This window comes from Plecotus auritus (genome assembly GCF_963455305.1).
Source record: "Plecotus auritus genome assembly, chromosome: 1".
Lineage (NCBI taxonomy): Eukaryota > Metazoa > Chordata > Mammalia > Chiroptera > Vespertilionidae > Plecotus > Plecotus auritus.
Window position 1 is genome coordinate 36,847,240 of NC_137770.1, and position 14,143 is coordinate 36,861,382.

The following is a 14,143-nucleotide window of genomic DNA, read 5'->3' on the forward strand; positions in this document are numbered from 1 at the left end:
TAGACTTTCAGCCTCCAGAACTGTAAGAAGTAAATTCCTGTTGTTTATAAACCACCCAGCCCGTGGTATTTTCTTATAGCAGCCTGAGTGGGTTAAGATACCCGCTATGCCTCATTTTCATGAATAACGTTCCTGATCACCAGGAGGATTATAAGAAGCCATGCTTTAGTGGTACTCCTAGAATGTAAGTCTCGCCCCAGGAGACAGTGCAGCCCAGTGTTTAAAAACATAGTTTGAATTCTGGCTTCACTAGTGATCTGGTTATTAAGGCTTTCTAAGACACAGTTATTCATCTAAAGAACACGAACAATGTTACTGTTATATAACAACGCTGTTAGAAGGATCCAGGGAGATATGCAGACAAAGTGCTGAGCCTGTAACAAGAGCTCCGTTTAGCTGCTGTTGCCATTGTTATTACGATGATGATTTATAACAGAAGCCCCTGTCTAGTAGGGAAGTCACTGTTCTTAAAAATTAAATGTGTGTAAGGCTCTCTCTGGGGTAAACAAAGCAGAGATGGGTGGATAAGCCATGGACAGGAGAACAAAAATGAGTTCAGGACCCAGAGTCTGACAGCAGCATCAGGAAGGACTCTGAACTCCCTCCGACATCAGAGATTGTATCAGTAACCACTGCCAACCGTGGGCTGGGCAGGACACTGTGACGGGAAAGTCCACGGTAGAGCCCCCAGGAGAACACTGTGCCTGGTTAAGAAAGCTCACAGCACCGCTGTCTACGGTCACCTGGGGCAGCTCCCCGACTCAAGAATGAGTAGAGATTCCTGAGGACCTCCGAAGGCAGTCCCTGTGTGGGTCATGCGGCCTGGCTCCTGCTCTGCACCCCCTTCTCTACCTCACTGCTGGGGCATGGCTACAGGTAGCTGAGGAGACATTTCGGTAGAGCGCCTGTTTCCCTCCGTCACTTTCCCACGTCTTTCTGGCATCATCAGCATCCTGCTCCAATCTTTACTAGTCTCCCTCCTCTCCTCCTCTGCTGACTCGTGGGGTATTTGAGAAAATGTCCTGTTGCCAGAGTTGTCTTGCACTTTGACAATGATGCCAATTCTGTCAGGAGTTCGCAAAAGGAAAAGCACATAGCAAGGCTAACAAATAGCAAGTTTCAATCAGGAAATTCTTTGACATTCATTCTCCTCCTATAAGAGAAAATTTTTCTCAAGAAACGGCCTCTCAAGAGAAAATAAGGAGTATACGTAGCAATTAAGTTATAACGTGATATAAAGGGAGAGGGATGGTGGCAACAGGGAAAAGAGGAACATTTAAGACTAATGATTGTCTGAAATCCACGATTACGTTCCCAGTTTACCTAACCTTCTTCTGTCTGATTAAAGTTTCATCTGATACTCCTTAGGCTCTAACAACAGCAACCAGATTTCAAGCCCTTTCAATGTATGTTGTATTATGATCAAAGGATTGCGTGCTGTGAAATGGAGTCAAATAATATTTGGGAGGAGGCTCCAAATGAGAAATATCGTCAGACGGGACATGGCGCATCAATAGTTCACCTCTCGGAGTCTCAGCGGGTGAGCCACCACCTTATCTGACTGGGATTCTCATCAACTTAGGGCAACAGTGATCACACCTGTCTGTTTAGGTGGGAATTTTTTTAATAGAACCAATCATTTCCAACATTAAAGCAGAAAAAGAGAGAGCAACAATGTGTTCAGCACCTTGCAGAATTTGGCTTAAAGCAGGCCGTTAGCAAACCCCAGCTGAGCGAACGCATGAATAGTCTCTCCTCAGCCTATTTTACACACCACATGGGGACAAGTTTTACTCTACAGGCAATGTTGATCACTACATTATTTGTTTATCCTAATGGACACTCAAACCTTCGTGAATTTAATTCCCCAAAGATTTCAATATCATGAGAAAATGGAAGGCTGGGTTAAGCCAGGAGCGGGAACAGGCTATGAATTATGGGAGGAGTTACAAGCAATCAGAACTCACCTGTAGATGATGCCTTTCTCGTGCAGGAACATGAGTGCTGAAATGATTTCTGCAGCATAGAAACGAGCTCGTGCTTCATCAAAACGACGCGACTTCTGGATGTGGAACATCAAGTCGCCCCCATTCACAAACTCCATCACAAAGAACAGCCGATCCTGGATACAAGCACAAGAGAGGATCCCATCAGCATCAATTACCTGGAACATTCAGGGTTAATCACAGGAAGTAAGGGACATCACACCTGGGCAGAAAACCACCACAGAAAAAGGAAAATGCTTTGGACAAATCAGCCAAATAGTCGTCTAATGACAGCCTCAGAGTGATCCCCAACATTAGAAATCCCATTCAGTCCTGAGTCAAGAGTGGGAATGTAGATAAGGAGATGCCGTCTCTACTGTCAGGAGCTCTCAACCCAGCAGGTGAAGTGGGCTCCTTAAAAAATGACCAATAAATACTGTGTACTAAAGCACTGTGCAAGTGGTGTGGTCAAGGGCTGGGAAATGAAGACAGCTCGATGGAAGAAATGTTTAAGTCTCAATTACAAAGTGATGTCTCTGAGACAGTGTTCAACACTTGGTTTCTGGCACCTCTAAGATCCATGAATTTCCTCTCTCGCTCCCACTAACATTTATGAGTCCCAGGTTAGCCAGTGTTAAATTAGGTGCTAGGAACCCAACTGAGTAAATAGGCAAAACACAGACACAGCCTCTGCCCATACAGAGTATGGTGTGGGAGACACACATTCCTTAAAACAACAGCAAACCCAAAAGTCATATAAACAAGCAAATTTACAAATTCTGGTAAATCCTGCGGAGGAAGCCATGAGATCTGGTCATCTGCTTGGGGTCAGGGGAGGTCTCTCTGAGCTAGTGGCATATAAGACCTGCAGGACGAGCACGACCAGGACTGGTGATCAGCCTTCTCTGAGGTAGGAGGGAGGGTGGGATATCATTTTGTAAAGAAATTGGTATTTTACCAACTCACAGAGGATGTGTACAAAAAGAACCTGTCTTCGTTTGTGGTTTTCAGTGCCGTCAGCTTTGCTCTGAGTGTTACAGCTGAGCTGTAAGCAAAGATAGTGTGTTCTCGCTCACCTATTCATCACTAGTTTAATCAGGCCCATCCTGATGAGAAGACATTACAACTTCCCACCTCCTAGTCCTGATTTTAAGACCTTGATTAGAAGCGGGTGGGGACAGTCCTCTGCATCTAAAAAACATCTCTCTCTGGTCAGGACAAGCAAGAATTTAAGAGTGAGAGGGAGTGACAGGATCCACACCCACATAAACAAAAACCAAACAGCAAAAACACAACAGCTCTTAAGGTTGGTCGATATAAGCCAACAGACAACTAAATACAGCAAGCTGTCTAAGCTAAGGGCCTTCATTTGGTGTGACTGACAAGAAGGGAGAGGCAGAGTTGGGTGGGATGAGCTTGGGAGTGCAGTATTCCATGTTTGCTGCCTGGGAAGGACTCAGGTGGATGAGCGGGTTAGGGATGGGGTGGAGGGTAAGTGTGCAACTGAGACACATCTAAGAGCTGCATCCACACAGGCAGTTTTTATGCTGATGTGTTCATTTGGAGGGGTGGCCAAGGCGGGGCAAAGATGAGTGGCCCTGAACCACCCTTATGGCATTTAAAAAAAAAAATTCTTTTATTGATTTCAGAGAGGAAGGGAGAGGGAGAGATAGAAACATCAATGATGAGAGAGATTCATTGATTGGCTGCCTCCTGCACAACCCTCACTGGGGATTGAGCCTGCAACCCAGGCACGTGCCCTGATGGGGAATCTTGAACCGTGACCTCCTGATTCATAGGTCAATGCTCAACCACTGAGCACACCAGCTGGGCCCCTATGACATTTTTGCTAACCAGACTGTTCACTTTTTTCGTGGCTATTACTAGCAGTCATGTGAATTCCAATAACCAGAAATACCTGATAACTGGATTGGGGTCAGTAGGTAAGTGGCTATTCTGGAAGTCCATACTGGCCTAGAGTTGCTAAGGCAGCAGGCATAGAAACGATGAGGGCATTCCAAGGGAAATGTCATCCATTTCTAGCCACCCCCACCCCCACCCCCAACCCACCAATCATTCTCCTATCTCAAGTTTGAAAAGCCAGACCCTGGGCTAAACTCCAGATCTGGGGGAAGGAATACTATCTTCCAATCCTGCTCATCTCATCTTTCTCAGGCTCCACCCCCGGTCCTGGAGGCAGATTCTCAGATAATGGGGTTGAGGTGGGTGGAGGGGGGGCGAGGAGGATGTGATGCACAGCAAGGAGGTCAAATGCTTTAGAACTGTGAAAATCGGGTTTCTTTTCCTTCAGTCTCATTTCTCACCTCCTGTCTGGCGCCACCTGGAACAGTCTGTACAACTCACAGCCCGCGGGCTACGTGGAACTCTAAGTAAGCAGGAAGTGGAAACAAGCCAGCTGAGATAGAATATTTAACGAAAAGTAATGGTCCATCCTATCACAGACCTAAAATAATGTCACAAGGTAGAGAAATAAAAACATGTTTATCACCTAGCCAAATGTTTTTGCTGTGTGAAAACCCGTTTATTTAAACTCTTTGTCTTACTTCAAACATCTGCTACAGAGGCAGTTAAAACATGGCAGCAATTTCTCTGACATATCTTTTGCAGAAGAGATAAATACCAAAAATCTCCAGTCTTTTGCAAAGAAGGCCCACTCACCATTGGGAGGTGGCAATGGTGATGAGTGAAGTGAGACAGGGGCCGTTATCAGAAATAAAATGTCATTGCCCATCCAGTGTGGTTCAGTGGTTGAGTTTGAGCCCATGAACTAGAAGGTTACAGTTCGATTCTGGGTCAGGGCACATGCCCAGGTTTTGAACTCCATCCCCAGTCAGGGGTTTGCAGGAGGCAGCCGATTGATGATTCTCTCTCATTACTGATGTTTCTAACTTTCCCTCTCCCTTCCTCTCTCTGAAATCAATAAAAATATATTTAAAAGAAATAAAATGTCTTTAAGCATATCCTCAGGTGAAGCTTCTAGAAAGGGTGCAACAATAGCAGTGGCTGTTGTGCAGTGACTGTGACGATGAAGATGTTTTCAGTCCAAAAAAAAAAAAAAAAAAAGATCATAAATGTGAATGATTTCAGTTATAGCCAAAGATGCAGACATGCACAGAAAGGATGTCTAGATAGCGACAGAAGTCAGCTTTAGTTATAGGGTCTGGGATGACATGTATTCCTTTTTTATTCTTTTCAGTATCTCTAAAGATTTCTATGATAAGTGTGCATTACTTTTATAATTAGAAACAAACCAAAGCCACATGGACTTCCTCCATAGTTTTCTAATTTTCATCTGAAGGATGAAAACTGGGACATTGAAGGGGTAGTTCGAGGCAGTCTGAGAGAGCAGTTACTGGGCAGGGGGTATCAGAAAGCAGATACAGACTGAGGGGCCTTCACTCCCTTGCTGCCCACTATTGGAGCCACTATTGACCACCTTCTCCCTTAGCGGTCTTTCTGATGCCTAAAGTCACCAGGCCGCCAGGCTTGTTGGAACAACATGCAGAGAGAGACCGAACTGGCTCTGGTTTGTTACCAGGCCCCACTGGGAGCAAGGGTCTGAGTTCTGGTCTGCAGGCTTACTGGAGGCATTCAGAGATCCTTTATGCTTCCTTTGAGGTTCTCAACAAAAAGGGACATTTTCTAAGCACTCACTCTGCCAGGCCCTGGTTGTAAAATGAATGAGATCCTACAACTATCCCCAGGAAGCTCACAGACATGTAGACAGAGCACACACCACAGGGTGCTAAGTACAGGGGGGCACAGAGGTTGTCACCTGGACACAGAGCAGGGACAGCTGAGCAGCCGGGGGTGGGACTTAGGGAAGGCTGCTAAGAGGAGCCAATTCTCCAGCTTGAAGGATGAGGAAGCACAAGTTAGGCTGGAATGCAGATGGAGGGGGCAGGGGTCACGGTGAATGAACAGGTAAAGCAGTGTCAGGTGTGGGTCAGGATGTTGTGACTGCAAAGGGAGCGGTCCCCCAGGGCTGAGGCTGCGGGCCTGGAGCATCGCTGTAACACATACGGCTCCTTTCGTAATCAAGTGTTGGTAGAAAAAGCAAAAGGCTGATTAGGCTGCTTCCAGTCACCCCATCCCCAAGTCTCCACTGCAGGGCTCAGTCCTATGAACACACGATCACTCAGCTATTGGTCTCTACCATAACCACAGGCCCGGTGTCTGAGCTAAAACAGGTGACGGCTATGGGGTTTGGCTTGGTAAGGACTCCAGTAGGTGTTAGAACCCACTTCCCTGACACATGAAATCAAACAGCATCAAATGCAAAAACAAGTCACTCTGGCCCTAGCTGGTTTGGCTCAGTGGATAGAGCGTTGGCCTGTGGACTGAAGGGTCCCAGATTCGATTCCAGTCACTGGCACATGCCCGGGTTTTGGGCTCGCTCGATCCCCAGTAGGGGGAGTGCAGGAGGCAGCTGGAGGCAGCAGATCAATGATGTTTCTAACTCTTTCCTCCCCTCTGAAATAATTTTTTTTTTTTTTTAATATTAACAAAGTCACTCCAGCTGCGTGTTCCTCCTCCACATGAGCTCCACGGGCCTGAAGGAAACCTTTCCCAGGTGGCGCCAGCCCCTTACAAGGCAGAGGCCTGTGTGTGAAGTCCCAAGAGGAGGATAACCCCCGCCTCCAGCTCCTCTCCCTCCCTGTGCTGTTCAGGAGCTGGTCTCCCTGAGTACCTGACCCATACTAGGTCACGCTCCACAAACCCAACTGTGAAGCAACTGCAGGAAGCCTTCTGGGATCCCTCCAGGGAGGGAGGCAGGGCAGTGTGGGTTAAGGCTGTCATGACTCACTTCTGGGGCAGGGAAGAACTCCCAAATCCCACCCTGGGCAGTGATAGCAAAGGCGGCTACTTCTGCATCAAATCTGTGCAGATAGCTAAGCCTGTGTAGACAGCCATCCCAGTGTTTCCGAAGTCCCTTTCCCAGAATCTGGGCCTGGACATCTCAGTTTCCCTGAGGCCTCTGGCCGCTCTAAAGTCAATTTGGCCTGCCCCTGCCTGGTAGAAACTTAAGGTCCCAGAGATTGGCTTCACCTTAGTTCTAAAGCCAAGTGGAGGCATTCAGAGATGCTTTATGCTTTGTCCCTCCCTCTCTTTTGTCCCTGATTCAGCCAACCACAAAAGCAAGTCATTAAGACAGGTGAAGAACACCTGGGGGAATAAAAGCAACTCAGAAATCCTTTGGTCCCTTGCCCTGCTGGTGTGAGTTACAGGAAGCCAAGGAGCTGGTGCCCAGTTAATAATGGAACTCCTGTCATCACCTGCCTGGCTCCATTAACCTTCTGCAGCCTGAGCCATCTGCCCCGGCTGTTATCAGGGCAAGACCGTTCATTTGCCAGGCCAAAGGGGATAAAAATATCCCCTGAACTGATAGTGGCTATCAGGATAAGCGGCGTGCACTCCTAAAGCGCCCCCAGAGGATGGCTGCGTAGGAGGTACCTGTGACAGGGTGACATTGCCTCAGGAGGGTGGCCAGCTGGTGAGCAGGAGCCAGAGAGGAGCTCCCCGCAGGTCACTGTGGTAGACACCTTTGGAGGTGACTGTTCAGCTCATTGATCCCTGCAAACGGCTAATGGGACCAAGCTGGGCTTTCCCACAGTCTCTTTCCCAGAAAGTTGGAACGGAGATGTTTTAATTTAGGCAGGAAATGAGGAAACATGAGTTGGAGCTGAGGCTGCCTTTGTGGTGTGAGCATGTGAGATGTCTGCACATATCAGAGTGGTGAAATCCTGATGAATGAATGAACAGACAGACGAGAACGAAGGAGAAACACAGAGTGAGGCAGAGACAAGCAACTGGGGAGCAAGAGTGAGCCGAGAAGGAAAACCTGGGTTCCCTATGTCTTCGCATTTCAGATCCCTTGAGAGACCCGGCCAATTTCTGCCCTTGTGTTCCCGGAGACCTCCACTTTATCCTTCAGTCGTTATCATCACCTCTCCCTTCACTGCATGACTCCAGTTAAGTTGCTTTCTGTTACTTGCTACCAGGAGACTTTTAACTGCAACACATACCAGTTATTAAGGGGCAGGAGGTTTCCTTATTTATAAATTTGAGGTAATAACATATCATGGAGATGGAGAGAGGATTAAACGCACAGCACAGGGCCCAGAAGAGAATCTTAGCAAACAGAAGCCATTGTCATTACTACATCACACACAGGGACTAAAACTACCTCTAGGAGACCTTGTGCCCAGCGCCCGAGTCCTGGTGTTAGAAGAGGCAGCTCAGCCCAGTGGCAAGGGCTGTGCTTGGGAGCCAGGATGCCTGAGATGTGAAAGCAGCTCCCGCTGAGCTGTAGTTATTTTCTCTCAAAACTCCCATCTGCAAAATGGGGATAATAAGATGACGGACGGGTGTACGAGGATGAAATGACTTAAGCTAAGAGTCTCCAACAGTGCCTGGCATACAGAGAGTGCTCCATAAATGCTAGCAATTATTATTACCACCTTCTTCTTCATCCTTTCCACCTCCACTGTCCCTTCAGCTGCCATGGTCACCTGCTCCTGGGGCTCTGGGCCCTTGGGAGGGCTGCAGCCCACGCAGCAGTGAGCTGCCGGCTGCCACGGAGGCAGGGATGGTGCCTCGCTCAGGGAGCTCCCAGACGGGCAAGTAAAGAAGAATAAAATGACGGCAGGAACAGCAGCTGTGGCACCCCTGCCAACTCAGTGTGAGACAGGAATCTACAGGGTTCAAAAAATCAGGAGGATGCCTAGGCCAGTGGCTGGGGCGAAGGGGCATTTCCTTGTCACACCTGGTCATGACCTTGACCTGGTGAGGAGGACTTTCCTTCTGGGAAGTGAGCGCTAAGCAAGGGGTTACAACACTAGATTTGATAATGAAAATACGTTAACCAAGTTTCAGTTCCAGAAAGTTTTCTAATTTTCTGAGATCAGATTGTAATTCATATTCTCTATTTCAGGAGTTCATACTCATACTCATTATCATTATTGCAAAGCTTGTGCTACCCCACAAGTACTTTATAGTGAGACTCTGTAGTAGCGATTCTCCTCTTCCATAAAGTTGATTCACTTTTATCAACAGAATGAGAAAGACTTGTTTACAGAAAGAATCCATAGTCCCTACAATCTACAAATATAACTCTCATTTAAAGATGTATTACAGTGAAGATGCACATTATCTTTTGGAAATAATTAAAAGACTAGAAACAACAGTAAAAGTTAATGACTAATTATGGCTTTGAAGCAACGTCAACCTGGGAGCCACATCTAGACTCATCTGCCCGCGTTCTAAGAATTGTTTTGGAATTATCTCTAATGAACCAACCCTGTATCAAAAGCTACAAAGCGCCATCGACTGCTGTGGACAAGAAGGACACCTCGGCAATGGCACTGTGCTGCATTTCTTATAAGTGCCCCGCATTGATTCCTCGCCAACACAGTCAGCTACAGGGTGAATAGGGAGTTCAAATAAACAGGAAACAGTTACTGACGTCAAAGAGGTCACGGTGGAAAAGCACCCTTGTGAGGAAATTGCATTGCACCATTCCTGAACCAGAAACAACTTGAATTTAACCACCTTAAGAATGATTACAAAGGCTTCAAGGCAGAAACAATGAGAGAGAACCTAATGCCTACCTTTTATTTTTTGACTTATTTTGCACAGCCCAGAAGATAGCAGAAGTTAATTCAATCACCAGCAACCCCTGTCAGCCCCTGGGCATGATCCATCCTGCCTTAGCTCAGAGACCTAGTCTTTGGGAAGGAGCACTATTTCTCCAATAGGAGCAGCCCTTAGGGCAGCTGTGGGCAAACTACAGCCCGCGGGCCGGATCCGGCTGTTCTATCCGGTTCTCTTGCTCTCCCCTCCGCTCCTTTACTTTGAATTTATATTAGTTCACACAAACACTCCATCCATGCTTTTGTTCCAGCCCTCCGGTCCAGTTTAAGAACCCATTGTGGCCCTCGAGTCAAAAAGTTTGCCCACCCCTGCCTTAGGGACTTGCATTTCAAACCTGGAGGAACACATGGCTCTCTTTTCAGAGACCAAGCATTGTCCTCATAAACTGGATGCACTGTGGCCATGTCTTTTTTTTTTTTTAAATATATATATTTTTATTGATTTCAGAGAGGAAGGGAGAGAGAGAGAGAGAAACATCAATGAGAGACAACCATTGATGGGCTGCCTCCTGCATGTCCCCTACAACTGGGGCATGTGCCCTGACCAGGATTCGAACCATGACTTCCTGATTCATGGGTCGACACTCAACCACTGAGCCATGCCAGCCAGGCAGTGGCCATGTCTTTTAATGAAACTCAACGAAGCTTCTTGGCACATATACCAGACTAGGGAAGCAACGGGGTGATCTAACTTACAGTTCAGTACACTGTGAAGCATCTGGGCCAGGATATTCTTAACGCATCAATAAGCAGCAAACATACAATCAGGGACACGGCGAAGTCTACCCTTCCTGGTAGAGGCCCTCTGATGTCCCTGGTCCACACACACCTTGCCCAGTATCCCTGTGCCGGCCACACTGGCTTGTGCGCTTGATCTTGTTTTCCATGGAGGACCTGAAACCATTGCACACAGAGCCCAGATGCCACCAAGCATGGTGCCTGGACCGTGGTGAGGGTTAATAAACCCTTTCGGAACTAACATGGCAGAAGGTGATTTTTGTTTCCTGATACAATTGAAACCAGAATGGTAGGAAAGCCTGGAACAAACTGCCTGGATTCCTTCTATCCACATGTTTTCTGTGACTGAAGTGCAAATAGCTGAAATGCCTTGCCCATAGTTGAAATAGTTTGTGGAAGAATTCAGGAAGCGAAGCGGGGAGATCCCTCTGGCCTGGCACAACCCAGTCTGGCCCGCCCAGGCTCAGCGGCTGTGGGACGGCAGCTCCCGATGTAAATTATATGACAGAATATTTGGGTAACATCTTCCTGAAAGATTTTCAAGGATTACAGAAGATAAAAACACTAATGCAGTTGAGGTGGTGGTAAGGTTTAGGGGGAGGGGAAAAAACCTGCTTTCCTGTTTTGCAACTTGGCTGGATGCTAAGATGTCTGTGGACATGAACAGCCAGGGGTCTGACAGTAATGAAGAGGACTATGACCCATATTGTGAAGAAGAGGAAGAGGACAAGGACCCTGGGGACATAGAGGGCTATTGTGGGAGTAGCCAGCAATGTGGAGCAGCCGGGGCCGATGCCTTTGATCCTGAGGAAGTACTCGTTCAGTGGTTGGCAAACCGCGGCTCGCGAGCCACATGCGGCTCTTTGGCCCCTTGAGTGTGGCTCTTCCACAAAATACCAAGGACTGGGCGAGTCTATTTTGAAGAAGTGGCGTTAGAAGAAGTTTAAGTTTAAAAAATTTGGCTCTCAAAAGAAATTTCAATCGTTGTACTGTTGATATTTGGCTCTGTTGACTAATGAGTTTGCCGACAACTGGACTAGTTCATCTGCTTGACCTACAAGGAGTCCGAGGGTGCTCTCAATGAGCACATGACCAGCTTGGCTGTCCTAAAGGTGTCTCATTTAGTTACTAAATTTATATTGGTTATTTCTACTTGCAAGTTGCAGAGATAATGGACAGATACAAGTCTAATTTGGCTCAGCTGCTCGTTGAGGCTCAAGTTCAGCCCGATCCATCGAAACCTGTCCCCACAGCCCATCCCCTCACCACTGTGCAGTGTGTATGCAGTTTGTGCGGAGGGAAAACCTACTCTCGCTGGTCTGCTAGCACCAGTTTTGCTGCAGCTGCTGGGAGCAGCACAGCTCAGTGCTTGTCAAAGACGGTGTGGGAGTCTCTTGCATGGCTCAGGACTGCCCACTCCGAACACCAGAGGACTCTGTGTTTCCAATATTGCTCAACGGAGAGCTAAGAGACAAATACAGGTGCTACCTCTTCAGGGACTATATGGACAGTCATTGCCAGCTCCAGCTGTGCCCTGGTGCAGACTGCCTCAGGCTCACCCAGGTACCACAGCCCAGAGCTCGCCAAGTTCAGGACGATCGGCGCAACGAGGTCTTCTGTTTCAAGTGTCGTCTGATGTATCACACCCCCACAGACTGTGCCACAATCTGGAAATAGCTCCTGAAGTGTGCCGATAACTCTGAAACAGCCAACAATATTAGTGCTCACACTAAAGACAGTCCTAAGTGCAATGTCCGCATTAAGAGCAGAGGCTACAATCACATGCAGTGCTCCAAGTGTCAATATAGCTTCTGCTGGGTATGTTTAGGAGACTGGAAGGCCCACGGCAGCGAGGACTATGAGTGCAGTAGGTATAAGGAGAACCCCAAAGTCGTCAGCCAGAGCCAGCAGGCCCAGCTAGGGAGGCCCTCAAGAAATACTTGTTCTACTTTGAAAGGTGGGAAAACCACACCAAGAGCTTGCATCTGGAAGCACAGACATACCAGCGGATTCATGAGAAGATCCAGGAGTGGGTCATGAATGATCTGGGGACATGGATTGACAGGCAGTACCTACAGAACCCTGCCAAGCTCTTAGCCAAGTGTCGACACACCCTGCAATACACATACCCATGTGCATACTACATGGAGTCTGGGCCCAGGAAGAAGCTGTTTGAATACCAGCAGGCTCAACTGGAGGCTGAGATTGAAAACCTGTCATGGAAAATGGAGTGTGCGGACAGCGATGACAGAGGGGACTTGGGAAACCAGACGCACACAGCCGAGCAGCGAAAGCGGGCCACGATACCTGGGCTGGACATGGACATGCTAGAGCAAGCAAGGCGTGGCTGTGAGATCTCCCCGCGACTGCACTGAATGCTGGGGGCTCTGCCTTTCATGACCCCAGGTGGCAGCCAGGGCCCCTCTTCTGAGAGACACTGGCCACACACCTTAGTCAATCTGTTTTGTTTTCATCTTTTTGCTTTTTGTTTCTACTACGTGAGAGGCCTTTATGAATTGGCCTCTTCAGGATTTTTAATTACCCCCGGATGGGAGGAGAGAACATTTTTTACAACTTAGGTAATTTTCAAAGGTTGGACAATTGTACAAACAAAAGGCAAAGCAATCATAGAATTCCACAGAACCCTTTAAAAACATAAATTGGCACTGGAGTGTTTAGAAGAAAAGAAAGAAGTGGGTCTGCTTGATGCCACTTCCCTTTATTTATGAAATTTTGGGTTTTCTCTTTTACGGTTCAAATGTAATTGTAAAGGAAATACATGAAAAAATGAGGAAAAATAAATACAATGGCCCATAACCTTGACACTCAGAGACAGAAGCCCAAATGCAAGGAGAAACAAAAATATTTATGGCTTTTAGCATCCAGAGAACTGGAGATTTCAGGGCAAAATGATTTTAACTAGAATTTATTTTCCCCTTACATCCTATTTATACTTAACACTTGATAGCATGTTTAAAGAAAAGAGAAAATAAACAAATATATCCTTCCTTTTTTACTTATACTACCTATTTCCTGATGTACTTAGTCATCAAAACCATGATTTTTTTTAAACAGTTACATACTATTCTCAATGCCATTTCTATGCAGTCCTACAATTAGCTGCACTTCTAATCAAGCAATGGAAATGAGGGGACATGGTATTAATAGTCTAGTTACTAAAGATAACTTAAAGATAATTCAGTCTGGAAAAACAGGCATGGCATCTCAAAGTAGATTACTGCTAACTGAACATGGTGTTTTATTCTGAATTATATTCCCAAATCTAAACTCTGAGTTTTGATTCACAGTCAAGATAGCTTAGGTGATTATTTACTTTTTTAAAAAAGGTTTACTTAGTTAAAGGTATGCACTATAGGATTCCTTTAAATCATTATTTCACATAGAGCAATTCTCTTTATAAAGATTTTGGTATAAGCAACAAATGGCAGCAGGTCTGTTGACAATATTTATGGATTTACTTTGTATGAGGCTATAGAATAAAAAGTAGAAATGCCATTTATTTTGGTCATTTTTTACATAACAGAGGTTCCTAAACTTTGCAACCTCTCAAAGCAGCCAAGATTTCATCTCTTCCTCCGATCTGTGGATGACTGAGATCTTTTTGCCTCAAGGGAAGAGATTCGGTGTTTGTCTGATTAAACATTTTGCCCAGTTAGAGAAGTAGTGAATTGGCCAAGAATATCCCACATCTGCCCCAAGACGATGCCTGGGAATCCGCGGGCCCAG

General features: G+C 46.6%; 1 protein-coding gene and 1 pseudogene across 2 annotated transcripts in view; one reads left to right on the forward strand and one right to left on the reverse strand.

Annotated features, from left to right (window-relative positions):
* The window catches only part of PRKCH (protein kinase C eta), a 223,987-nt gene that overhangs the window by 59,430 nt on the left and 150,414 nt on the right, over positions 1-14,143 (reverse strand). Inside the window, exon 10 of the mRNA XM_080672043.1 lies at positions 1,968-2,122. Coding sequence (XP_080528169.1) covers positions 1,968-2,122 — 155 coding nt within the window. The remainder of the gene's footprint in view (positions 1-1,967; positions 2,123-14,143) is intronic.
* Positions 11,044-12,771, forward strand: LOC308253572 (E3 ubiquitin-protein ligase ARIH2-like; annotated as a pseudogene). The gene is made up of 2 exons: positions 11,044-11,214; positions 11,437-12,771. The product of its transcript is annotated as an E3 ubiquitin-protein ligase ARIH2-like (transcript).